General features: G+C 41.2%; 1 protein-coding gene across 3 annotated transcripts in view; it reads left to right on the top strand.

The window, feature by feature from the left end:
- Positions 1-25,414, top strand: part of sh2d3c (SH2 domain containing 3C) — a 118,857-nt gene that overhangs the window by 29,402 nt on the left and 64,041 nt on the right. For 2 of the 3 annotated variants that reach the window (XM_033048853.1, XM_033048854.1), the window contains one exon: positions 11,644-12,304. In XM_033048853.1, the coding sequence (XP_032904744.1) occupies positions 11,644-12,304 (661 nt within the window). Of the gene's footprint in view, positions 1-11,643; positions 12,305-15,543; positions 15,724-25,414 lie in introns of those variants that run through there. The other variant, XM_033048855.1, reaches the window with a different exon arrangement.

The raw sequence follows: 25,414 nt of genomic DNA, 5'->3' as shown, positions 1-25,414 counted from the left end.
CATTCTTCAATTCCCTACCATTTACCATGTACGTCCTATTTTGATTTGTCCTGCCAAGATGTAGCACCTCACACTTATCAGCATTAAACTCCATCTGCCATCTTTCAGCCCACTCTTCCAACTGGCATAAATCTCTCTGTAGACTTTGAAACTCTACTTCATTACCCGCAACCCCACCTATCTTAGTATCATCTGCATGCTTACTAATCCAATTTACCACACCATCGTCCAGATCATTGATGTACATGACAAACAACAGTGGACCCAACACAGATCCCTGTGGCACCCCACTCGTCACTGGCCTCCAACCTGACAAACAACCATCCACCATTACTCTCTGGCATCTCCCATTCAGCCACTGTTGAATCCATCTTGCTACTCCACCATTAATACCCAACCATTGAACCTTCTTAACCAACCTTCCATGAGGAACCTTGTCAAAGGCCTTACTGAAGTCCATATACACAACATCCACTGCTTTACCCTCATCAATTTCCCGAGTAACATCTTCAAAAAATTCAAGAAGATTAGTTAAACATGACCTTCCAGGCACAAATCCATGTTGACTGTTCCTAATCAGACCCTGTTTATCCAGATGCTTATATATATATTATCTCTAAGTATTCTTTCCATTAATTTGCCCACCACTGACGTCAAACTAACAGGTCTATAATTGCTAGGTTTACTCTTAGACCCCTTTTTAAACAATGGAACAACATGCGCAGTACGCCAATCCTCCGGCACTATTCCCGTTTCTAATGACATTTGAAATATTTCTGCCATAGCCCCTGCTATTTCTACACTAACTTCCCTCAATGTCCTAGGGAATATCCTGTCCGGACCTGGAGACTTATCCACTTTTATATTTCTCAAAAGTGTCAGTACTTCCTCTTCTTTGATCCTCATAGTTTCCATAGCTACTCTACTTGTTTCCCTTACCTCACATAATTCAATATCCTCCTCCTTGGTGAATACCGAAGAAAAGAAACTGTTCAATATCTCCCCCATCTCTTTTGGCTCTGCAGATAGTTGGCCACTCTGACTCTCTAATGGACCAATTTTATCCCTCGTTATCCTTTTGCTATTAATATAGCGGTAGAAACCCTTCGGATTTACTTTAACCTTACTTGCCAAAGCAACCTCATATCTTCTTTTAGCTTTTCTAATTTCTTTCTTAAGATTCTTTTTACATTCTTTATACTCCTCAAGCACCTCATTTACTCCATGCTGCCTATAACTATTGTAGATCTCCCTCTTTTTCCGAACCAAGTGTCCAATTTCCCTTGAAAACCATGGCTCTTTACAATTTTTACGATTTCCTTTCAACCGAACAGGGACATAAAGATTCTGTTCTCTTAAAATTTCACCTTTAAATGTACTCCATTTCTCTTCCACATCTTTCCCATAAAACAAACTGTCCCAATTTACTCCTTTTAAATCCTTTCGCATCTCCTCAAAGTTAGCCTTTCTCCAATCAAAAATCACAACCATAGGTCCGGTTCTGACCCTCTCCATAATTATATTGAAACTAATGGTATTGTGATCACTGGACCCGAACTGTTCCCCAACGCATACCTCTGCCACCTGACCCATCTCATTTCCTAACAGGAGGTCCAGTACCACCCCTTCTCTAGTAGGTACTTCTATGTATTGTTGCAAAAAACTATCCTGCACACATTTTACAAACTCCAACCCATCCAGCCCATTTACAGAATGTGTTTCCCAGCCTATGTGTGGAAAATTGAAATCTCCCACAATCACTACCTTGTGCTTACTACTAATATCTGCAATCTCCTTACATATTTCTATACAATAGCATTCTAGCTATTGTTACCACATTGTTCCTACACTGTGGCAACCATATCTGTATACGGTATTCTAGGTGTGGCTGAAGCAATGTTTAGTACAGCTACACATGACATCCCAACTCTGATACTCAATGTCCAGCCTATGAAGGTAAATGTACCAAATGGCTTTATCATTACCCCATCCATCTGCGTCGCCACTTTCAGCGAGCTATGGACTTGTACCTCTAGGATTCTCTGTACTTCAACACTTCTAAGGTGTCTGACATTTACTCCGTAAGTTCTCCCAGAATTTGACTTTCGAAAGTGCAACACTTCATACTTGTCTGGATTAAATTCCATTTGCCACTGTTCTGGCCAACACTTTTGCTAATATGTGTCCTGCCTTATGCTGGGGTGCCCTTCTTTACTATTGGTAACTCCAATATATTTTTGTCAATGGTAAACTTGGTGATCATGCTTTGGTAGCCTGGCTAATATTCAACTATTAATTAACATCACTTAAGCAGATCATCTTGCATTTACCAGATGTTTAAGAAGGAACTGCAGATGCCGGAAAATTGACGGAACTGCAGATGCTGGAAAATGCTGGAGAAACTCAGCGGGTGAGGCAGCATCTATGGAGCGAAGGAAATAGGCAACGTTTCGAGTCGAAACCCTTCTTCAAACTGAGAAGGTGTTGACCCGAAACGTTGCCTATTTCCTTCGCTGCATAGATGCTGTCTCACCCGCTGAGTTTCTCCAGCATTTTTGTCTACCTTGCTTTTACCACATTGTTGTTTGTGGAGGCTTTCTGTGCAAAATGTGTGAAGTGAGCCACATCCCTGCTTTACAACTAATATGAGGTTCATTGTGGCTGTATCATTCAGGTAAACCCGAGAGCCGCTGTGTGCTGTTAAATGCTTGTCTTTCTTCCTCCTATTAAATACCAGTGTCACCAAAAACAAGGGAATCAAAGGGAGGGGCAGACAACAGTTTCAGCTCTAAAATTATATTTCTATATTCAAAAAAACAGTTGCAGGCAACGGAAACCTGAAAAAAGATATCGCCTTTGAGTGTACAATCTGTTTAGGTTTGAAGGGTGAAACAGTTTCCTGTCAGAGATACAAATAACCTTCCCCTGCAGGGCTGCTTTATACTTTGCAAAACACAGACTGCTATCCAGAACAAGAGAGGGAGGATGGTGTTTTTCCAAGTTAAAGGGATCTAATGCAATTTGCCAGGAAGTTCCTGCACTGTGTGCCTTGCAAGCTTTTCTCTCTCTGCACAGCCTATATTTCTACAGCAAAGTTCAAACCAGACCTCATAGAGTCGACCTTTGAGGCCTCACGCAATAATGTGGTGCAGAGCCTGTCACACCCTGACAAACACTCCCCTCCTCCACCTCTTGCGAATCTTTACCCCACCCCCCACCTCGGTTCCTATTAGTCTGAAGAAGGGTCCTAACCCAAAGCGTTGTCTCCGCATTTTACCCCTAGATGCTGAGTTCTTTCAGAGTTACTGAGTTCCTCCAGAACTTTTTTTCCCCCTTAAATTCCAATATCTGCAAGTCTCCTGTCTTGGCCTAATGGCAGGGTTTTGTTTGTAAAAAGTAGAGTTAGCTGCTGGTCACTTCAGAATCACGTGTGAGTTGCAGAAATGACAAGGCCAACTGAATTGCTCCAAATTCTGCAATATTCCAGTGGGAAAGATGTACAGTGTAAGCCAACTTCACTCTTTGGAATGCCATTGATGGGAATTCTGTGAACAGCTACTTATGAAAAGCCCTCCCTTGGGAGACTTGTTAATGAGCAGTGTCCACAATTCACCCTCCATCGTTTTTAGGATTATGGGAAACAAACATGCCCATATCAGCCACTTTTGTCTCAACCAAATTAGGGAATTCTGTGATAGTGGCTCGTTCCCAACTGCTCAAAGGCTCCCAACCATTTATAGAACTAAGAACAGGAGAAAAATGCAACACACATCACTGGCCTGAATGCACAGTCTCAGCAGCTCAATAGCATTCTTGCCATTAGGAATTATCTCTGCCGCTGGAATCAATATCAACCCATGCTATTACTGGTATATTGTAACTGCAGCCTGCATCACCAAGACAGGATAATAACAAACATTATCTGCAACTCTTCCACTTGCAATTTGTGCTCCCTAGGCTCCTGAGTAGCAGATTCATTTGACATTCAACTTACTACGTCCCATTTTGATATTTCCAGCAGTAATTTAGGATTTCCCATGATGTTCTGTAAGTCCCTTATTGAGAATAGAAAATATAGGAAGGCAGTGTATTGTTTAAATGGTGTGAGTTTGAAAGTGCTGTAGTTCAAAACAATACGTGGTCAGTGTAGGAATGTGACACTGGGGTAAAATATCAACCTTATGTGGCAGAGCAGTGGTGAAAAGCTGAATGGCCCGTCCCATCTTCTGTTCTGATGTTCCCCAGCCATTTCTGCCCTAGCATATACTGACCAGCACCACCCAGTGGGCCTGAATTACACTGCCCACCACAGTACTAAAGCTCTGCTGATAGTGGAGTCATATTTTGAGTTAGGCATTGGAGCACACTGAATGATGGGAAATTTAAAACAGTTTTTCACTGAGTACATTCTCAATCCAGTATTTTAATTTGCCATTTGCACCATGGCCCAGGGATGCTCATCCCAATGATGTTCAAAGACTGAAACTCAAAACAAAACTGCAAATCTGAAATAAAAACAGAAAATGCTGAAAATACTCAGCAGGGCAAGCAGCATCTGTGGAAAGATGTCAAAGCCTCTTCATCAGAATATGGCAAGCAAGGAATAAATTAAATTGAAATGGCAGAGCCTGTGGGTCAGTAATAGGGTAATGTTCGGGTTGCTGAGGTGATTCTGCTATTTGTAAGTAAGTAAGTAAGTAAGTAAGTAAGTTTATTGGCCAAGTATTCACATACAAGGAATTTGCCTTGGTGCTCCGCCCACAAGTAACAACATGACATACAGTGACAGTTACGAATGACTCAGGAAACACTAAACATTAATAATAATAAACATAATAAAACTGTCTGGTTGAACCTAGATTTGCGCTTGGTTCCCTGTTCCTCCCTGTTCCTCCCACAGCTGGCTGGTATGTTCAATAGTAACTGTAACTTACCCTGATGAAGATGGTGATAGAATTAGGGTGGAGTTGATGGAAATGTGGGAGAGAATAGGTTACAGGGAAATAACCTCTTGTGAACGTGATTGATTGGCCAAATGGCTTCCTTTAATATCATATTCAAATATGAGTAAACCAGCCTCCATTACAGATCCATAGACTATTTCACTTGTATTCTGTCTGAAGAAGGATCCCAACTGGAAACATTGTCTGTCCATTCCCTCCACAGATGCTGGTTGACCTGTTGAGTTCCTCCAACACGTTGTGTTTTGATCACTTGCCCTTCCTCCCAGCCTGCACTATGAAAGGACTCCACTTCATTCTCTCAAACAGTTCCTCTGTTTCCAACTGCCCTGATGACGGGACTTTCCGCGCAGATGTCCTTGAGATATCCTTAACCGTGGCTTTCCCTTCTGCAGCTGACAGAGCACCTCTACTCTCTCCCTTTTCATAGATGCTACCTGACATGCTGAATGATTATCAGTATTTACTGCTTTTGTGCACATACGGGATATCTGTTGTAATTTAGGACACGAGTATAAATATATTGGGGTTCCATCCGTTATCCAATGACAAAGTTGAGGCCAATTCTTAATGACTGAGATCAGATCTGTGATTAAATTTGGCCTGTCATTCTCACCTTGTCAGAGGAAGTAAATAGTAATGGTTGACAAAGTAAGAACTTATTTTTATCATCTCAAGTCATCCAAAAACACATCAGTATATTTTGAAGAATTTCCATTATTTAAGGAAACTGTGCAGCCAAAATTGCTCACAGCAAGCTCTACAAACAGCAAAGAGATAATATCTTTATTTTCTTTGAGGTTAGTTCAGGGATACATATTCTCCAAGGTATGGGGAAGAACTGTGAGATTCTTTATGTCTCAGAGGTTCTCAGTTTAACATCTCATGAAAACCTCTAACAGTGCAGTATTCCTTCTGTCAGAATGTGATTCATTTCCAGGTCTGATGGTGAGAAAGAACAATTAAGATAAAGCCTTTGTCTTATACAGCCAAGATAGTAATCCTCCCAGCTAGTCTCCCTGCTAATAGAGTATATAGTTCTCCATGGTTGACCAAAAATAGTCAAAAGTAAATCCAGTAAGGAAAAAATTATGTAAATTTAGAAATTGCATTTTTATCATAGTATTAGCTCAATAGACAAACGTCCTGGGACTGTTATAGATTGCAACGGCTGAGTTTCCTAATGCTGGGTTCATTATGAGGCAATGTGCTGTTTTGCAAACGTGGTAAGTATGTCGTTGGAATGTGTTTGCAGCTGTTTTGCAAGCCAAGAAATGTGATTATCCTGCTGGGGACAGCTGGTGCCTGGAGAACTTGAGAGAGATCAGCTAGATGGCGCTGGCTTCAAGGGCTTGCAAACTCTCCCAGCTTGGCCGCCAATATTTACAACAAAATTCCACTTCAATTACATTACAATGTGACTCATGTGGTAAGGAAACTGGGAACAGCACTTTCTGATTACAGATTGTTTAGAATAAATCACTTCAAACTTTTTTTTGCAGGTCAAAGGGTCACCTTTAACATATCATGTACAATTATAATATATTTTATACATATTATATATATGCTATTTAATATCTATTGCATTGTTAACATGCCCATGATATTATAAGTGTGTGAATGGTTATAAAAATCTAGTAGATGCAGAATGTTATGCCTAATAACATAAGTTAAATGCCTGGGGACATACATTGCAATATCCCCAATCTTTGCGAATAATCAACAATTCTCGGTCACATCATTTATTATGTAAACATACATATGGGTATTACATAGCACCACATCAATCATACACAAATGTAAATTCTACTAAATGAAACAGATTTTATTACAAAGTATCAAATTTTCTTGTAATTGTCCAGCTAATTTTGAAAATTATGTGGTTTGTTCAAACTTAGATAATTGAAAATATTTAGACCTGAATATGGTATTGAGTTATCAGAAGAATGCCATTTACTGCAACAAGTCAGTAACAAATTTAGAAGCTGCTAGGTTTTAATCACCATGCAAATGCTCAAAAAGTACTTTAATAATCTAGTGAGCTGTACTGTAATACACTGGGATAATGCACTGCCTATATAATAGACATTAGGACAGGATATTCAAAAGTACAATGTATATGGCATAACTTTCATTGGGACATTTTACTCCCTAATCCACCATGTTATAATATAGTGTGCACTGGGACGGGACCCATAGCACAGTGTGTATAACACAGGAACAGAATATTCCATGATATAATGTTATCATCTAGTTGCACACTGAGGCATTGCACAGCAGGATTTTACACTAGGTGTGTAATGTTGAAACATTAACATTACATACAGTTCTGTAAACCGTTAATTATTTTATCGAATATTCCATTCTTTTGGGCATGAAATGTTAATATCCATGGGTGCAGTTTTTGATTCTGATCGCATCTTGATTCATATTGTGTAGTTATTTTATGCAAAATTGAAATCGGCCTGCATCATTATTTTCACACTGTCTTAGAGTGAGAGATTCAATGATATTGCTGCATGAGTGATACGGGAAGAATTATTGCCAAAATATATAGCTTTGTGCACAAAGGATTGTCTATGAATTAGCCCTCTCTTTAACTTGTTGGTACTTAACTGATTGGTTGAATTTCAAATCAGTGTGATTTTGACTGTGAGGAATTTAGGCAGCCATTTAGAGGAGCAGTTTTGAGAGAGTGGTTAGCACCTCTGGTTCACAAGATTGAGGCCTCACAGTTCATTCCCTGAGCACATAATCCAGGGTGACGTCTCTGCATAGAATCTAAATGTTGCTGTTTATTGAGGGTGCTACTATTTAAATAAGGAATCAAACGTTGCAGGGACATGTCCTTCACTACATTTATCCCTCAAAAGGAATGATTTTTTTTAGCACCGTGTTATATGCTGGAGCCCATAGTTCTATAAGAGACTGAGATATCTCCTAAATCACAACAGCAAATATGTTTCATGAGCTATAAGGGTTTCTGAATGGTCTGAAGATATAAAAGATTTCATCTGGAAGTCAGAGGATAATAGATGCCTGGTCAATTCTAGTCATAGAGCCATATAGCATGGAAACAACTTGTCCATACCCCATCTGAGCTAGTCCCATTTGCTGCTTTTAGCTCAGATCCCTTTAAACCTTCCCTATCCATATATTTGCCCAAATGTTTTTTAAATATTGTCATTATACCTGCTTCAAATAGTTCCTCTGGCAGCTAGTTCCATATATCCACCACATCCAAAATAGTAGCCACTCAGGTTCCTATTAAGTCTTTCCTGCACACTCCGAGGAGTAAATTCCTACCCTGCTCATCCCCTTCCCATAGTTCAGGCCCTCGGGTCCTGGCAACATTTTCGTAAATCTTCTCTGCAATCTTTCTAGCCTAATGGCATCTTTGTTATAACTGGGTGACCAAAACTGAGCCCTTTTTATATGAATGTTTTTAATCATAGCAGGGAGGTGTGCAGCAACATTTCCCTTCCCATGACCTTTCCCTTTGTGTATACAGATGTTTGACAGATTCACACAGGGGACACTGTCAGGGTTAATGAGAACTAGCTGGAGAAGCCCTAACCCTTAAGCGAGGTCCAACAAAAAAAAATGTTCAATTTACTTCAGCTTTCCATTTTTAACCTCAAAGCTCTTGATTAGAAGCAAACATTCTTAAACTACATCATTTCCTTCAAGCAAGGGTTCCACAGACAGATTGTTATTTTAAGATGTCACTGAGTCATGGGATTGGCCATTGAGCTGCACCAGACATCTCATTACCAACACCACATGCTCTCTCAGAATGTGACCAGAAATACCTGAGAGCCTTTGAATTCTCATCGTCTCCCCAAAGGCTAGGCTAAACTCTGGGAATCTTTCAGTGTCCTCTTCTCCCCCCACAACCATAAGATGATCCACACAAGCTAATAATTGGATTCCCTGACTGTTACTGCAACGTCAGAACTTAAAATGTGCTGAGGATATTACAGTTGCATGTTTTTCTCATGAAAGAAAACACTCAATTGAAAATATAATGGGGAGAATGAGTGCGTTGCGAGGGAAGGGGGGGGGGGGGGGGGGGGGGGTAGGTGGTTTAGTGGTGTTTCTGTAATTTATTTATGCACTTTCTGGGCTCGAGGTTTCAAGGGGAACAAATTTCAGCCAAAGGTCCTCATTCTGATAAATATCCCATGACTTCCAGCTGAAATGTTTCCAGTTAAGAACGGACACAATATGGGGAAAAAAACCCATAACTAAATTGCTTTCTGCAGTTGAATAACCAACAGGGACCCCAGAGGATGTTGGTAGATTTTAAACAAAGTATTACCATCAGTTAGGGCCTGGTGCGAAGTGAAACCTTCCTCACAATGGTGAAGTCCTGAATTAATAGCATGGTGGCCCCAGCACATCACACAGGCAGCTTCATGAGAAAAGGCTGCACAACATCAAAAGGCTATAAATAGCCCATGGGTTGAGTTTTCACAGTTTCTGAAAGTAGAATTATGGAAAAAATATGCGGCGTTTACCTCACCCCTCTTGCCCTCAGGGTTTCGTGCTTCTCTGGGTGATTGTTTCTGTCCTCTGCTGCCATGTTGTGAAAATGTGGTGTCGGATTTGGATATTAATTGACATTTCTATTTCTTTACTGATCGATGCAGAGATGTGGGGTGGGGGATGGGCATCGAGATGATTCTTATCAGTGCTGGGAGGGATAAGCCAGACCGATCTGGGGAAGCTATTCATGATGTTAGAAGGGCTGGGAGTGTGTTCTAACGAAGGGTCTTTAGCCAGAAATGTCGATTCTATTTCTTTCCATCAAGGCTGCCAGACCTGCTGAGTTTATCCAGTGTTTTCTGTTTTAATTTGTGTTGGAAGGGCTAATCTGCTTGAAATGGTCTTGTTAGTCTTGTAATGATCTTGTTATTCTCTAATACCTTGCAGCTTTTTTCTCCCCATTAAAACTCAGTCTTATGATTTAATTGAAGATTAAGGGGGAAATCTTTTAGGACCGAGATGAGAAAAACATTTTTCACACAGAGAGTGGTGAATCTCTGGAATTATCTGCCACAGAACTATCACTTTGGGTAATAGTGTGAAAGGAATGGTATTAGATCATCTACCACTTGTACCTCTGTTCTAAACAGGCCCTTTGGTCCACCAAGTTCACACCGACCATGGATCACTTGTTCACACTACTTCTATGTTATCCCACTTTCTCTTTCCATTCCTTATACACGAGGGGCAATTTTACAGAAGCTAATTAACCTACAAGCGCGCACCTCTTCGTAAGTGGGAGGAATCTGCAGTACCTGGAGGAAATCCATGTGGTTACACAGAGAATGTGCAAACTCCACACAGAGAGTACCCTCAGCCATCAGGCTATTAAACCTGGCTCGGACAAAACTCTGATTATTAGCAACCACTTTCTGTTATTTGCACTACCAGTTTATTTATTCATGTGTGTATATATTTATATCATGGTATATGGACACATTTATCTGTTTTGTAGTAAATGCCTACTATTTTCTGTGTGCTTAAGCAAAGCAAGAATTTCATTGTCCTATACAGGGACACATGACAATAAACTCACTTGAACTTGAACTTGAACTTGAACCATGGTCAGGATTGAACCTGGGTCTCTAACGTGGGATGCAGCATCACTGCCAACTGCACCACTGTGCCGAGCTTCAAAAACCGTTTTTCTTAATCAGCCAGAGGCTATGCTGGTGCACTGATTTTCATCATCAGTGACTGTTTTTGCTAGGAATTGGTTCTGGAGACATGTGGAGTGATCCACATTTTTCATAATTTAAAGAACACTCCACCTTTAACAAAGTGAACGACCAAATAGTATTCCTGCAGTGTTCGTGACCATTATCTATATTCCCCTGAAGTGTCCATGCACCCTCCTCACAATCTACACTGTCACCCAACTTTGTAATATCAACATTACGAAGTTTAACATTATACATATTTCCCATATCCAGATCATTGATATAGGTTGTGAAAAGCTGGGCTCCCAAGTCCAAACCATGTGGACTCTAGAGCCTAAAATGACCTATTTATTTCCTCACTGTTTTTGTTCATCATCCAAGACTCAGTCCATGCCTTTCATTCCCCCAACTCCATGTACTCCATTTTTTTCATAATCTCTTCGCTATCAACTAAATATTAGAGTAATGTAGTCGGTTGGATTCATAATATGGTGAAGAAACAAAGGGTTTGAATCTCTATAGCACTTGTTCCGGTTATGGGTTGTTCTAAGATATGTTACAACCGATGAAGTACTTCTGATCATAGTGACTGCTGTCATACAAGTAATGTAACAACAAATGTCTGCAATGTGATAATAACCAGCTGATCTGATTTTCTGAGATGTTGGTTTAGTAAATATTACTCAGGACATCTGGCAAAAACTCGCCTGCTCTTTAAATAATGTGCATGTGATCATTTGTGTCCATATGAAGGTCAATGAGGTACTTGCTTAGTGTCTCATTTGAAAGCCCAGCACTCCCTCAGAACAATTCATGGGCTGCATGGTAATGTGGAGAGAGGGATAAATGTTGACCACAATATTTGTACATTTGCATAGTCTGATGAAGGAAGAGGGTTGATGGGCTAAATAGCGATCTCTTGTTCTACATGCAATAATATCTTAACTAAGTTATTTTTGTTCCCTTTGTTTCAGAGTTCTTTAAGTTTAAGGGTTTCGGCAGTTTAACAAACATCCGACGATCTTTCAGCAGTTCTTCTGACAGTAAGAAGAAAGAGTTGGGAGACAACCATCTAGATTTCCAGATTTGTAGGGAGCCTGGCAAGGGAACTTTGGATGATTTGGAAACCGTGCCCCACAGCCCCAGCTATGTCCGATCAAGTGAAATGTACACCTACGTTGGCACAATGCCACGTCGGAACTCTAACAGGGCTGAGAAGCCAAAGAAAAAGCCATGCGCTGCTGAAGGACAGACCAAAGGAAGGGGTAGACCTGGCCCTCTGCCACCCGTGCCAAATAGTGACCAAAATGAAACACCGGATAAAGAGCAATCGCTGGCTGAGGTGGCAAGGCCAGACAAGGTCGGTATTGCCCAGGAATGTCAGAGCACCAACCACGTAAAGCCAGTGTTCTTTGAGTCTGAAGCACCGACGTCAAACTCAGCCCAGTCATCTCCTCGTCGAAATAAGGATGATCAGAAGAGACACATTGAACCCCAACTTAAAAATAGCCAGAACAAATCAAATGAACTTGCAAACGGTGAAGTTCAGGCGTTTCCTGCTAAGGATGGAGCTGACCAATGTAATCATACAGGATCAGAAATCACAGCTGACAAGAGTGAGCTGACAGATGACAGGTAGGATCATCTATGGTCTTTCTTGAGCTCAGGTCAAGGTCTGGGATATGAAAACACTTATATTGCACTTCAAAACTTTGAAATGTTTTTGGAAAAACTCTAGTTGTTAAATTTTCCTTTTATTTTATGTTTCACAATCAATTTTAATTGAATCAACCTGGATTGGCAACCGATGAAAGGGGAAACTGTATAAAACTTGAGTAACATTACTCAACTTTAATTACAAATAAATGTTGCATTTGATTAGCAAATAATTTCTTCCCTAATTTAGTTCTTTAATAAAAATCTTGTTTCAATTATTCAAGTTGGATAAAATAAAAAAATAAGCCCTAGAAAGAATGATAGCCATTGAGTCTAACTAATCAGTGCTATGTGAATTCTGACACTCGCTTGATTACAAAAAGATTGAAGATTCTGGATAATAGAACAAAAAAACAGAACACCGAAAGAACTCGGCAGATCAAGTGGCATTTGTGGAAATGAAAAAGGCAAGTTAACATTCTTGGGTTAATAACCTACACTTGGGCCTGAAGGAGTAGAAGAAAGATTGCCAGTTTGTGGCAGTATAATAGTGAAGGACTGAGATGGGTTAGAGGCTGGTTGGCTATAAGGTGGACCAGATAACGAGGGAATCATTTTCAGATGAAAACCAGGTGGAGAGGGAATGGGCAAGGTGAACAAAGGGAGTAAAAAAAACTAGGTTGACAGCTGTGTATGTGCAGGGGAATACTAGGGGAGTGGGTTAGCTAAAACGGAAAAATTCAGTGTTCATGACTTTTGTTTGTAAGCTGCATAAGTGGAATTTAACTGGAGTAGCTCAGCGGGACAGGAAGCATCTCTGGAGAGAAGGAATGGGTGACGTTTTGGAGACCCTTCTTCAGACCAGGTCACTTTGGCCCTCACACCGTCATTGCAACAGGCCATAGGTCATCTGTTTGTTGACTTCATCCACTCCCTTTGTTTTCTTAACATTTAATAACCCCCGCCCAATAACAAGATATTGGCCTCAGTTTTGACATTTTCATTTGACCCTAAACTCATTTTGGAGAGAACCCCTGATTGTCGTCACCAACAAGGTCTTGGTGAGGTATCTGGAACCACCCAGGAACCTGAAACTGCACCCCAGTGGACAATTCAAGTCTTTTAGAATTGGGGAGGGGGAGAAGAGCAGAAACTTACAGGGACAATGATAGAATGTGCATTTGTTGCATAGGTCATTGCAAACCATAACCCTTTTAGAGACGTGGAATTGCTCATCCTTCCTTTAATAAAATGAAACTGCTGATTATGGGGAGCTCAATTGTATGAATAAAATTGTTCTGGGGTCATTTTTCCACTGCTGTGCTGTTGATGGAGAAACCCTGGTCCCTGAAAGGACCATTGCATAAGGACACCTCCGTGACTCTATATGAGACTAGCTTAGAAGGGGCATCATGGATGAGTTGGGCTGACAGACCTGATTTTGTGCTGTAATATTATATCCTGGTTACAACAGGTGAATAAAAGAACAAAGAGGTCAGACAAGCCCAAAGCTATGATGGTCAACCTATGATGGCCTAGACCAACCATGGTCCAGTCACTTTGGTGTAAGTCGACTACTTCCAGATCAGTTCAGGTCTGTCAAAAGTTACTCTGGTCTTTTCGGATCTATGTGGGTGAACCCACACTAATCTTTCTACACACATATACTCCATGTAGGATATCTCGATAATTCTGGAATTCTCGTGATCTACCCATTATTGATCAACACAGATGTACCCAGGACAGATCTCCTTCCATGCTTTCTCCTCTTGGATTCAGGACCAATTCTATGAGAATCAGTAACCGTTCAGAAACTCATCTAAATGGCCTTGCATCAGTTGGGCAGGAATATTAATGGAAAAGTGGGTTATGAGTTCTCAATAAAGATTTGGCAGGCTCAGCTTACATTGTGGAATGGGTGAAAATGTTCCCAAGGCCCAATAACCTGCTCACTTTATATCTTTCCAATCCTGGTCCATTACCATTTGTGGTGTTGCATTCATTTACCTGGCACCCACACTCTGAAATTCCTGCCCCACACTTCTTCTGCTTCTCTCCTTTAAAATGCAGTTCTTTAACCAAACCCCTCCTCGGGTCATTACTGGGTTGGTCCAGTTTTTCTCTAAGTATCTGTTAAGCATTCTCTAAAGGGCCTGTCCCACTTGGGTGTCATTTGCGTGTCACACAGATGGCGCGCGAAGATATTGTACATCCCAAAATCCTGGGGCGCCGCGCGCAACCGCGCATCAGTACCTACGCCACCATGCACCATGCGCGCATCACGTGTGCATCACGACGCACGCGTCGTGCATCGTGACGCGTAAATGACGTGCAAATGACGCCCACGTGGGACAGGCCCTTAAGTATCTGTTAAGTGTCCGTTAAGTATCTTAGAATTTAAAAAAAATCTACTTTGAAGAAACTGCACTAATGTAACCAGCAGCTGCTGGTGTTTGACTCTGCAGCAAGAATTGCAGCTATATCTTGACAGGCTACTTGACTGGGGAAGGGGTCATGGTCAAGCTAGCACCTGCAGCAAAATGGCCAGTCTGCATGTAGTTATCAGAAATCAATATAAAGTGGAAGTGAACCAACAAGAAAAAGCTATTGACATTCAACTAAACTTGTGGGGGAGGGAATATATCCAACAGCCTTACAACTCAAGGCAGCTTCATTTTTTCCCCATTTGGAGATACTTTTCTTAACTAGAAACTGAAATTTTAAATTGATTTTGCTCTCAGATAAGTTATACTGAATAAATGAATTCAACTCATTAAAGTTACGTAAGTTGTACTGAAAAAATGTTGGTCATTGGCCAACTAAAGTGATTAGTAAATCTTGCAGATATTAAACAAGAAGCAAATCACAAATAGTCTTGAATTAGAATAAGGGAGCTTATAGTTTAATTCTCCAGTACAAGCAGAACATAAAGTGGATAATGCATGAGAAAGTGGTTGGAGATGATGGGATTTTTTTTCAACAAGACAGAATGTTCATTCATATGTGGGGAGACGAGGTTTTACTACAATCCTATAATCCCATTCACAAGGTCAAACTTCTGAATGTTATACCTCATCAGTAAATTTATCAAATACTTTAAAGAAAATTCAGCGGTCCGGCAAGAAATGGGATTAAATCCCTGCCCCCTCACTTGGCTGGATTGGTACATTCCGTAAGTAGTTCTTTCCTCTCTCTCTCTACCCGCTTGTGAGAGTTCTGTTGAGATTGGATTAGTCTCTCTGTGAGGCTGTCAGTCAAGCCTTTACAGTGGGAGCTGAGTACCTTAATTGTTGCTCAGCGGAGCAGGACAAGAGCCACTCACTCCTGTTTGGAGGCATATTACGTTAGTGAGGACAGATGACAGAACTAGCCGGTGGAGGCTGGGTCATGGGTCTGAGGTAGGTTGGATATGCTTTTGTCTAATTTTTCCCCCTCTCCCCTATGTTCTTCTTGGCTTTGTGAAGTTAACCTAATCCAGCTGTTGCTTTGAATAAAATTGCATTTTCAGTCTGGGTAAATGGAATTTAGGATTCACTGTTTCACTGTTTCACTGGCTTTCAGCTTAAGTTTTCTTCACTTCCCTCTTTGTTTCTGAAACAACTTTCGTTCTCACTGGAAGGATTTGGTGCGTCTGTAGCTATTCCATCACTGTTGCAGATGGGGCATGCCGCTGGTTTTAAGTATAACAACTGCCAAAGTTTGTTTAACTAGCCATGAGTTGAAAGTTCCTTGTGTCTGCTGCTGTGACAAAGCTTCTGGGTGCCCAATTAAATAATAGGCAGATGGAGGGCAGGAGTTGAAGGGTTTCGGCCCGAAACGTCGCCTATTTCCTTCGCTCCATAGATGCTGCTGCACCCGCTGAGTTTCCCCAGCAATTTTGTGTACCTTAAATAATAGGCAGGTTGGATGGAGGCTGTCAAAAAGTGAGAGTCAGTAATCTGTTAAAAAGAGGCCCAGAGCAATAATTAGAGGTGGACTGAGAATGTCAAAGATAGCTACAATTGTGACACATAGGGTCAGGGCATAAAATGTGCAACAGTATTAAAGAGACCGGCACGCAAGAGCAGATAGTAAGACATCTGCATGGAAATGATCAGAGAATGCAGAAAGACACTTAGGAGAGAGGAAGTAAATGCAAGTCAGGAAAACATGCCAGGTAAGGATAAAAAGAACAATTGAAAAGATAAGGAGGACGTAGAACACAGAGTATAGAACAGTACAGCAAATGAACAGGCCTTTCGGCCCACAATGTCTGTGCCAAACATGAGACTTAAACTAACTCTTATCTGCCAAGGAGATCAAATGAAAGGCATGGAGAGGAAGCGGGAACTGGTGGCTGAATTTTCCCTTAAAATGCTGTTTGCATTTGCTAACTGCTGTCTCAGATCCCTGACCTCTGCACCAAGTTTAGTAAGTTCCCTGTATTAGGCCAACAATGTTCTGTTAACAGAATACCCAAATGCACCTCAGCTTTGACATGTGGTCTTCCTTAGACTGAAGCAGAAGCTGTGCCATACAGCACTGAGCTTGGTTGATGTGATCTGATCCTGGTTTCTCCTCAGCCGGCTGATTTTAACTGTAGCAGAATTAGCCTCATTATTCTGGACTCATTGGGGATCTGATTCCTCAAAGTTTCTGACGTCTGGAGATTCCTGCTGGATGAGGATGGGAGGTGCCCAGCTGAGATCCCTCCATGTGTCAGTACTAGCTGGACTGATGACAAGAATGACCACCAAAGGCATCAGAATTGTATCCAAGCAAATAGCCAGTACTTACAGAATAAAGTGTTGGGACTGGGATAGAGAGGGTGGGGTTGGGCTGATGTTCTAGGGTTTACAATTTCAGAAATGTCTTCAAATGATGCAGGAGAGAATGGTTTTTATCAAAGGTGAATAAGGAATATTAAGCTAAAAATTGATTTTAACTGCAGTGTCTTCATCGGCATGAAACAAAACCATTGGATTTGTGCAATGCCTTCAATGGAGTAAAAATATTGCAGAGCATTTCACAAGGAATTTGTCATTGGCCTCAGAGAAAAAATTGGGGAGAATGCTTAATTAAAGATTAAGGTTTTGAGGGACTGTTTCAAAGAAACTGAGAAGTAGGAAGGATAGGGGTGGTGCATAGGTCTATTCTGACCTTGGGCGGTGTCTGTGTGGTGTTTGCATGTTCTTCCTGTGACTGACGCTCTTTTCCCTAGGTGATCTGGTTTCCTCCTACATCCTAAAGACGGATGCTTGATAAATTAAAGGTAGACACAAAATGCTGGAGTAACTCAGTGGGACAGGCAGCATCTCTGGAGAGAAGGAATGGGTGACGTTTCGGGTAGAGACCCTTCTTCAGACTGATATGAGGGGAGTGGGCTCCTCTGACATCATTCTGAAGAAGGGTCTCGACCCGAAATGTCACCCATTCCTTCTCTCCAGAGATGCTGCCTGTCCTGCTGAGTTACTCCAGCATTTTGTGTCCACCTTTGCATCTGCAGTTCTTTCCTACACTGCTTGATAAATTAATTGGCAACTGTAAATCGCCCCTAGTACAGATTGTTGGTAGGAGAATCCGGGTGCAGTTAATGGAAATGGAAAGAGTAATGGATTATACGGCACAGACACAGGCCCCTCAACCAACTCACCCATGCCAATCAAGATGCCCCATCTAAGCTGGTTTTGTTTGCCTGCGTTTGGTCCATAGTCCTCTATACATTTCCTATCCATATACCTGTCCAAATGTCTTTCAAATGTTGTTGTTAAAGAGAGAAGAGATTACAGGGACATGGACGGGGGACTGAGAGCTTTAATGGCTCCTCTGACATCAGTCTGAAGAAGGGTCTTGACCCGAAATGTCACCCATTCCTTCTCTCCAGAGATGCTGCCTGTCCCGCTGAGTTACTCCAGCATTTTGTGGCCACCTCCTAGAGAACTTCAATACTTTGAACCCATTACATGGCCATCAAGGTGAAAAAATTAAAATCTGGAATGTGCATGGGGACAGAATTGGAGGCATGCAGAGAGGAGATTGCAGAGGCAAATTTGGGTGGGAAATCTGAACCCAAGGGTGAAGTTTCCAAATTATCATTAGCAGTTTCTGGCACTGCTCCAAAGTTCTAGTGACCAGATGTGTGACTTTGGTGACAGACAGATCTAAGGGCCTTAATGTCATTCGAGCTGTACAGCACGGAAACAGGCCCTTTGATCCACCATGCCACGCAAACCTATTTGGCATACCTTTTGCTGGCAATTGGCTTATAGCGCACTGTGTCTGCTTCTATAGTTTCTCTGGCAGCTAATTCCTGATATGGAATGAAAATGAATGAAATTAATGAATGAAAAAGTTCCCCCTGAGGTTCCACTTAAATCCTTTTCTTCTCACTATATGCCTTCTTGTATTAGATTCCACCATCATGGTAACAATGTCAGAACATTTACTTTATCCATGCTCTCAAGATCTGAAATACCTCAATAAGGACCTTGTACTTGCAGAAGGCCTGAAAGCTCCTCAGAAAGATGGATAACCTTATTTTAAACCCATGTGCCTTCTGTACTTTATAAATTGTTGACTTGTACAAAATGCAACAGAAAGGAAGTCAGTCAGATACTTGGAACTTGACTCCAGAGGATTTCCCTTTCACTGTTTGGCTTATAATTGTTTATGTGTCATTTCCTTCAATAGTTCACCATCATAAGCTCTCATTTGTTCTCCTTTGTCGCTTCAGAATTGTTATTCCAGACTTTAATTCGAAAGCTGTGTTTGTGCACAGTGACATCCTCATCACATCTCTCACTGGAAGATAGATGAGCTGAGTTGATGCATCTGTCCCATGGTGCTGTTGGAGTTGTGGTACATTTTACAGGAGAGGAATGAGAGCAAGAAAAATACAGCAAGATATTCCTGCATAAATTTTGGCATACGGGGAGAAATGCAAGTTATCCAGATAACGATGGAAATACCCATTAAGTTAGATAGCATCTGTTAGAGAGAAAGAAACATGACGTGGAATTGGACAAAGATAGAGTGGACTCTCCTGTTGTTGCCTATTCAGGATTGAATAGATTTGCACAAAGGAGCAAGTCTAGGTTTCTGTTATCACTGTGGTGGCCAATCCAAACCATGGCAGCCAGTGTCATGCCTAACTGGGCTAGAATGTGCAGGTCAGATGACCTCATGACATGAATTCAAATTCTACATAACAGGTAAATTCAAGTAGGTTACACAAGGGTTGTATCCGTAACGATGGCCATGAAACTAATTGTGAAGGAAATATAGTTTAGAACTATTTGTGATTGCAGACCCACCAAAGAGGTTAACCCTCACTGCTCTCTAGGGACCATTAGGGATGGACAATAAATGACAGTGTGCCTAGTAAAAGGATGCATTTACAAGCATTGTTCTATTTTTTGTGACATTTCCTGCGATGATCATGTTGACAGGCATTAATCCTTGTGAAGAGAAAACTTTGATTTCAGGTGCTCAGTATTAGTAAAAGATCTCTCAGATGTAAACTGAACCATCTTCTGCTCTGCTCTCACCAACCACTGGGCTTCCAGTTAGATGCTCTGTTTATCCCAACACAGCTGCAACTAGTCAGCACTTTCCTCAGTCAAGATGGTTTTATATTGTGGTCTATGAGCATGGAATGTTAAATGACGTTCCACAAACCTGTTCTACTCAGTCCGCTGAATAAGTTGACCCTCACTCTGTTAGGGTTGGACGAGAGTTCATTTATGAAGATTTTTTCCCCCCCAAACAATTATTTTATCTCCAAAATTTGATAATTATACAATGCAGGACCTGTCCTCATCCATTATCCCAAGCATACCATTACATTTAATTTTTTTAAATGAACTATGTTGACATTGTGTCAACATAGCATCATTTTTTTTAAATTTTCAACAATGCATTCACTCACGCACCCCAGCCCCATAACGCAGGGCAAGACAGAGGAAACAAGGGTTGTGGTAACTCCTTGACCTGCGCAATCTTACACGGAGCTGCCCTTAGGGTCTGGTGATAAAGTGACCCTGCTTCAGCACAGGAACTCTGGCTCCCTTCTGCGGAGAAAAAGGGGGTAGGCAGAACAAAATAACAAAAGACTGAATAAAAAAAGTAAAGGAGAGGTTATTTGGCTTTGATTGTAGTAATCTGTTGTCATGGAGACCAGACCAGGAGGAAACACATACAGTATCACTGGGTGATTGATGGTGGAACTAATCCAGAGTCAACAAGAGGATTATTAAGAGCAAGTGAGCACCACGTTATATCTTGAAGTAGCCTGACCCACATACTTGATAACCCTCCTGACTATTCCAAATTAACAAAAGAGGGTCCCCAACCATTATGCCTAACATTTAAGTTGAGCTATTCTGCAGGGCCTTGGTTGTTTAAAGTCGCCAACATGCTATTGAGGAATATAAAGCACTCAAAGGCCTCAGGCCCAGATGAAACACGCCTGGGTTTCTCTCGGAGTTGAGCCAGACACGATTCCTGCTTCAACTGGAATCTTCATGGGGGTATGTGTTTCAATTAGAGGTATTGAATTTGGCTGTTAACCACCCACAGTTGAATCCTCTTGTGCCACCCGTTGTGCAGTTGGCTTGACATCACATGACAACATTCTGTACCTTCAGGAGTGGAAGTGAGAACATTTACAACAGTTTAAAAAAAAGGCTCAGCAGGAAAATTGTTCTTCCTCGTGATTGTGATTTTGTTGCCAAACTTATGAGTGGTTGTTAGAGTCTATTGTTTCCATAAATTGTCTTGACATATTTTCTATACTGAAACAGTGACTCTAGAGTCATAGAGCTGTACAGCATCAGGAACTTGGCCCTTCAGCCCACCTTGTCCAAGCGGACCCAGTTTGAACACTGGGCTAATCCCATTTGACTGCATTTAGCCTACAGCCTCTACATGTTTTCTATCCATAGATCTATCCACATGTTTTTATAAAAGTCATAATTGCATTTGCTTCTATAGCTTCCTCTAGCAGCTCATTCAGATAAGGGCTACCCTCTGTGAAAAAGTTGCTCCGGAGGTCCTGCTTAAATCACTCCCATCTCACCCCTCCCAGGGAATCCTCTAAGCATTATACCCCTCTTGATCTTGTTAACTTTGTACCTTTATATTTTTATAAAGTTCAAATTAAAAAAACGTTGAAATTGTGAGACAATGTGTAAATATAAAATGTATGGGTTTTTTTTCCTAAAATGTTTAGTCAGTCCAAAGAGCCAGTGATTTTGAAGTGAGACTGTAGTTTGCAGACAGCGAGCTCCTGTAAAGTTCTGATCTGCTCCACGCTTATCAGGATGCTCCTGAAAACAGCTGCTTTTGGATTTGTAACCTGACACTTGCAACAAGCTGCATTCCTGACACTCAGTAGCCCTGTACATTCACCACTTGTCCACACATCTGTCAGCAAATTCCCACCCTTCGAGGGCTGATCACTCACCCTTTATATTCGCCAATCAACAACAAATCCTCTTTTCATCGTCCCTTTCAAAACTTTATGCCTTTAATTTGCCATTAAAACCTGTTGCTTACATTTCAGTGTCTTCACTCTTTCCGTATGGACTGCTCATAAAGGAGATGATCGTTGACATTTCAATACACAACGCTATTATTGAGATTTCCCTATAGGCTCAGTTGGTGATTGAACCAGAGAGAGTAGAAAGACCACAATTCCTATGGTTAGATGATCTGAAAATTTGCAATTGTGTTTAATAAAAATAACCTTCAATCCTTCTGTTTAATGAAGAACAAGGTCATGCAAGTGACCTGATTGAGATGTACAAGATCATGAGGGGCATGGATAAAGTGAATGCTCATTGTCTTTTTTGTCCCAGAGTAGGGGATTCTAAAACTAAAGGCCATAGGCTTAAGGAGAGAGTGGAGAGATCTAAGGGGGATCTCAGGGGCAACTTATCCACTCAGCGGGTGGTCCATATCTGGAATGAATTGCCAGATGAAGCTATAGAACCGGATGCAATTATGTCTTATTTGGTACATTTGTATAGTATATTGTACTTTATTAAGTATATTTGGACAGGTATATGGATAGGAAGGGTTTAAAGGGATGTGGGCCAAATGCAGGCCAATGGAATTAACCCAATATGAGCAAGGTGGGCCAAAGGTCATGTCTCGGTGTGGTACAACTCTATGACTATGCCTGGTCCTGGCATAGTGGTGACACAAGGTTTAAGTACTTGTGCGGATGCCCTTTGGCACATTGTTATAGAATGGTTTCACATTGACAAACTCACATTTGAGTTCTCACATGAAAACAGGCTGCACTTAGGTGAGGTATGGAAGGGCAATCAGCAGCTTTGAACCAATGCTGAGACTTAGTGCCTTCACTGTAGGCGGGGAATAATGCTCCTCATTAAATTTTAAATAAAAGATTACTGAAAGGAAAAAGAGTTACTGCAGTTAATTAATAGCATCATTACACAACCATATATTGGTGTGCAGTTACCATGTTTTAAATTATATTAATAGCTTGTTAATAGGCATGTTATGTCATGGTAATAGATTTTAATTTCTTCTTCAAATATGCCCCTTCCCCCTCCTCTTTAAAAATAAAATATTACTCACAATGGCAATGGGAAGCAGACTGTGAAACATTAACTTCCACCAATGCAGTTCACCGCATCAAAACATTTAGTATTGGAAAGTGATATTGGTTGTTTGGTTGTCCCGATGTATTCTCAGTGGCTGGATTATGAGTCCTCACTTTCTACCCACCCTCTTGCTTTTGGGAGTCTCCAGGGTGGCTCTTATTATTGAATTCCACAGTTCGAGAGGTTTCATACGTAAAGGAACATTTGGCTGCTGAACTTACATTTGTCTAGTTTCTAACCCCCCTCCCCCCCACCTATCAAGTGACCACCTAACCTGGACTGAAGATGCAATATTCCTGGTTTAGGAACAAGTGTAGACCATTCTGTACAACTGGGCCATGCAGGTACCAACATGGACACGTGTGCTTCCATTTAAAATGTTCAACTAATTTATTTTTATGATTAATGTTTACAAATCTATTGCATCTTGCTTATGTATAATTGGCAGAATATTACCCAGGGTTAATTTTGTAATTTGGTTCCTATGATAATTAAAAAAGGATTTTTTGTAGAGTGTAATGACACCGTGCAAAAAAGCGATTCTGAAATTTAAATTAGATTCGAGAGAAGGGATGAAGGGGTTAAACCTCAGATTCAGACCTGTTGCAGATGGAAGGATATGTTCTGATTGCAAGTTCCTGAGTTCAAAAGGTGCTGCCGCTGTGAGTGTTACAGGAACAGACGTTCTTCCACCAGAATGTACTTGATGTCCTTATGAAGGAAGCCTTAATTCTGTCCTCATCTAATGTAGAGAGAGGGGACTTGCGTCAGTGTTAGTGTTTTGTGTTTCAAATGAATTTAATCTGGACCACATTTTGCATGCATGTTCAGTGACCTTCCCCACCTCCACAGCTGTGAGGAGATAGGGCCATACCATGTCCCAAGTAAACATTTTTTAGGACCTTTGAAATGGTCTTGTGCATTTTTTCACTGAGATAGTTTTGTGAGTTTCAGACCCAGTGTTCTAAAATAGTAAGATTAAACGAGAACTTACCAGTTTGAAGTTCTGTATTTTATGAGGAGTTACGATGAGGGATTACGTGAAGAAGCCCGCCAGGACGCATGCGTGTCATTCTTCAAAGCAGCGGTGTGAAATCACAGATAACTGTAATGACTAAACATAGTAAGATTAGAGAAGAGATACCAGTTGAGTATATGATCAAGGGTGGGAGCAGAGGGCACGTAATCCCTCATCGTAACACCTCATAAAATACAGATCAAACTTCAAACTGGTAAGTTCTCGTTTAATCTTACTATTTTACTTCGGAGTCACGTGAGTGACTACGTGAAGCTTTTAAAGCTCTGTGATTTCATGCCGTGGAAACGAGTCCATGCATCACGTCTGCCTTGATGACTGTAGGAGGAATTGTGTTAACATAATTTGGACATGAATTCGACATTGAAATCATAAAATTTATGAACACAAAATTATAACCCCTTTTTATGGGTTTAAATTAATTTACAGAATTTAAAATTGTTTCTGCAAACGTTCCAGGTTTCATTACTGGTTTGTTATAAAATAGTTGGAATGTTTTTTCCCCTGACCATCCTGCTGCCTTGAGGATTTGGTCCATTGGTACATCCAACTGTATCGCTGCCGATGTAGCTGCAGCCCTGGTGGAATGAGATTTTAAAATATTAGTATCCACCCCAGCCTGTGTTAGCACCTGTTTCAGCCATCTTGAGATGGTCTGGACCGTCACTCTTTTGTGTGGTTGCTTGTGGCTGACCAGAAGTGCCTTCTCATTGCCTCTTATGATTTTCGTTTTCTCCATGTATAACGACAAATGTCTTACTATACAGAGACGGTCATCTGTTGGGTATGACCTAAATTGTATATTGAGGCCTGCTGATCCCTGTCTGTTCTGCTTTACTAATTCATAGAAATGAAACGTAATATTTTCAGTTGAGGAAGTCATGTTGTCCAGTCTTAGTTTATGCAGTGACTGTATCCTCTGTGCCGTGACCAATGAAATTAGCATGACTGTTTTTAATGTCAGTCTGTGTAGGGACAGAGCTGTTGTTTTTGATGGAGTCCCTTTCATCCACTGTGCGTGCAAATGCTGTTATCCCTGCTGTTAGGAGTTTCAATACTTTTTGTAATTTGACGTCCATACTTCTGACTCCTATTCCAATCTGTTTCCATATACAGGTGTTTACTATTGGAACATTCAGGGATATGCAGTTGCCCGGTGCCAGGTGTCTTGATGTGGTGTCCAGTACAGCCTGTTCTTGTAACTGGTTTAGAGACATATAGTCTATACTGGCAGCTAGCTTTGGCTCCAGATTTTGACCAGTCTGGTCTGGCTGTATGAAATTGGCCACCATGTCCAGTAGATTCTTTCGTTCCTGCACCCCTTGCACACTTGTCTTTCCTTCTGCGGACCCCTCTTCCAGGTCAGTCCAGAACTGACCCGCAGTGCTCCCCTCTGATGAGGTAGAAGCACTGTGCAGCCCTTCAAGAGGTACTGCTGTGGGT

This window comes from Amblyraja radiata, chromosome 32, assembly GCF_010909765.2.
Source record: "Amblyraja radiata isolate CabotCenter1 chromosome 32, sAmbRad1.1.pri, whole genome shotgun sequence".
In the NCBI taxonomy this organism is placed as follows: Eukaryota; Metazoa; Chordata; class Chondrichthyes; order Rajiformes; family Rajidae; genus Amblyraja; species Amblyraja radiata.
This window is presented reverse-complemented; position numbering and strand designations above follow the sequence as displayed.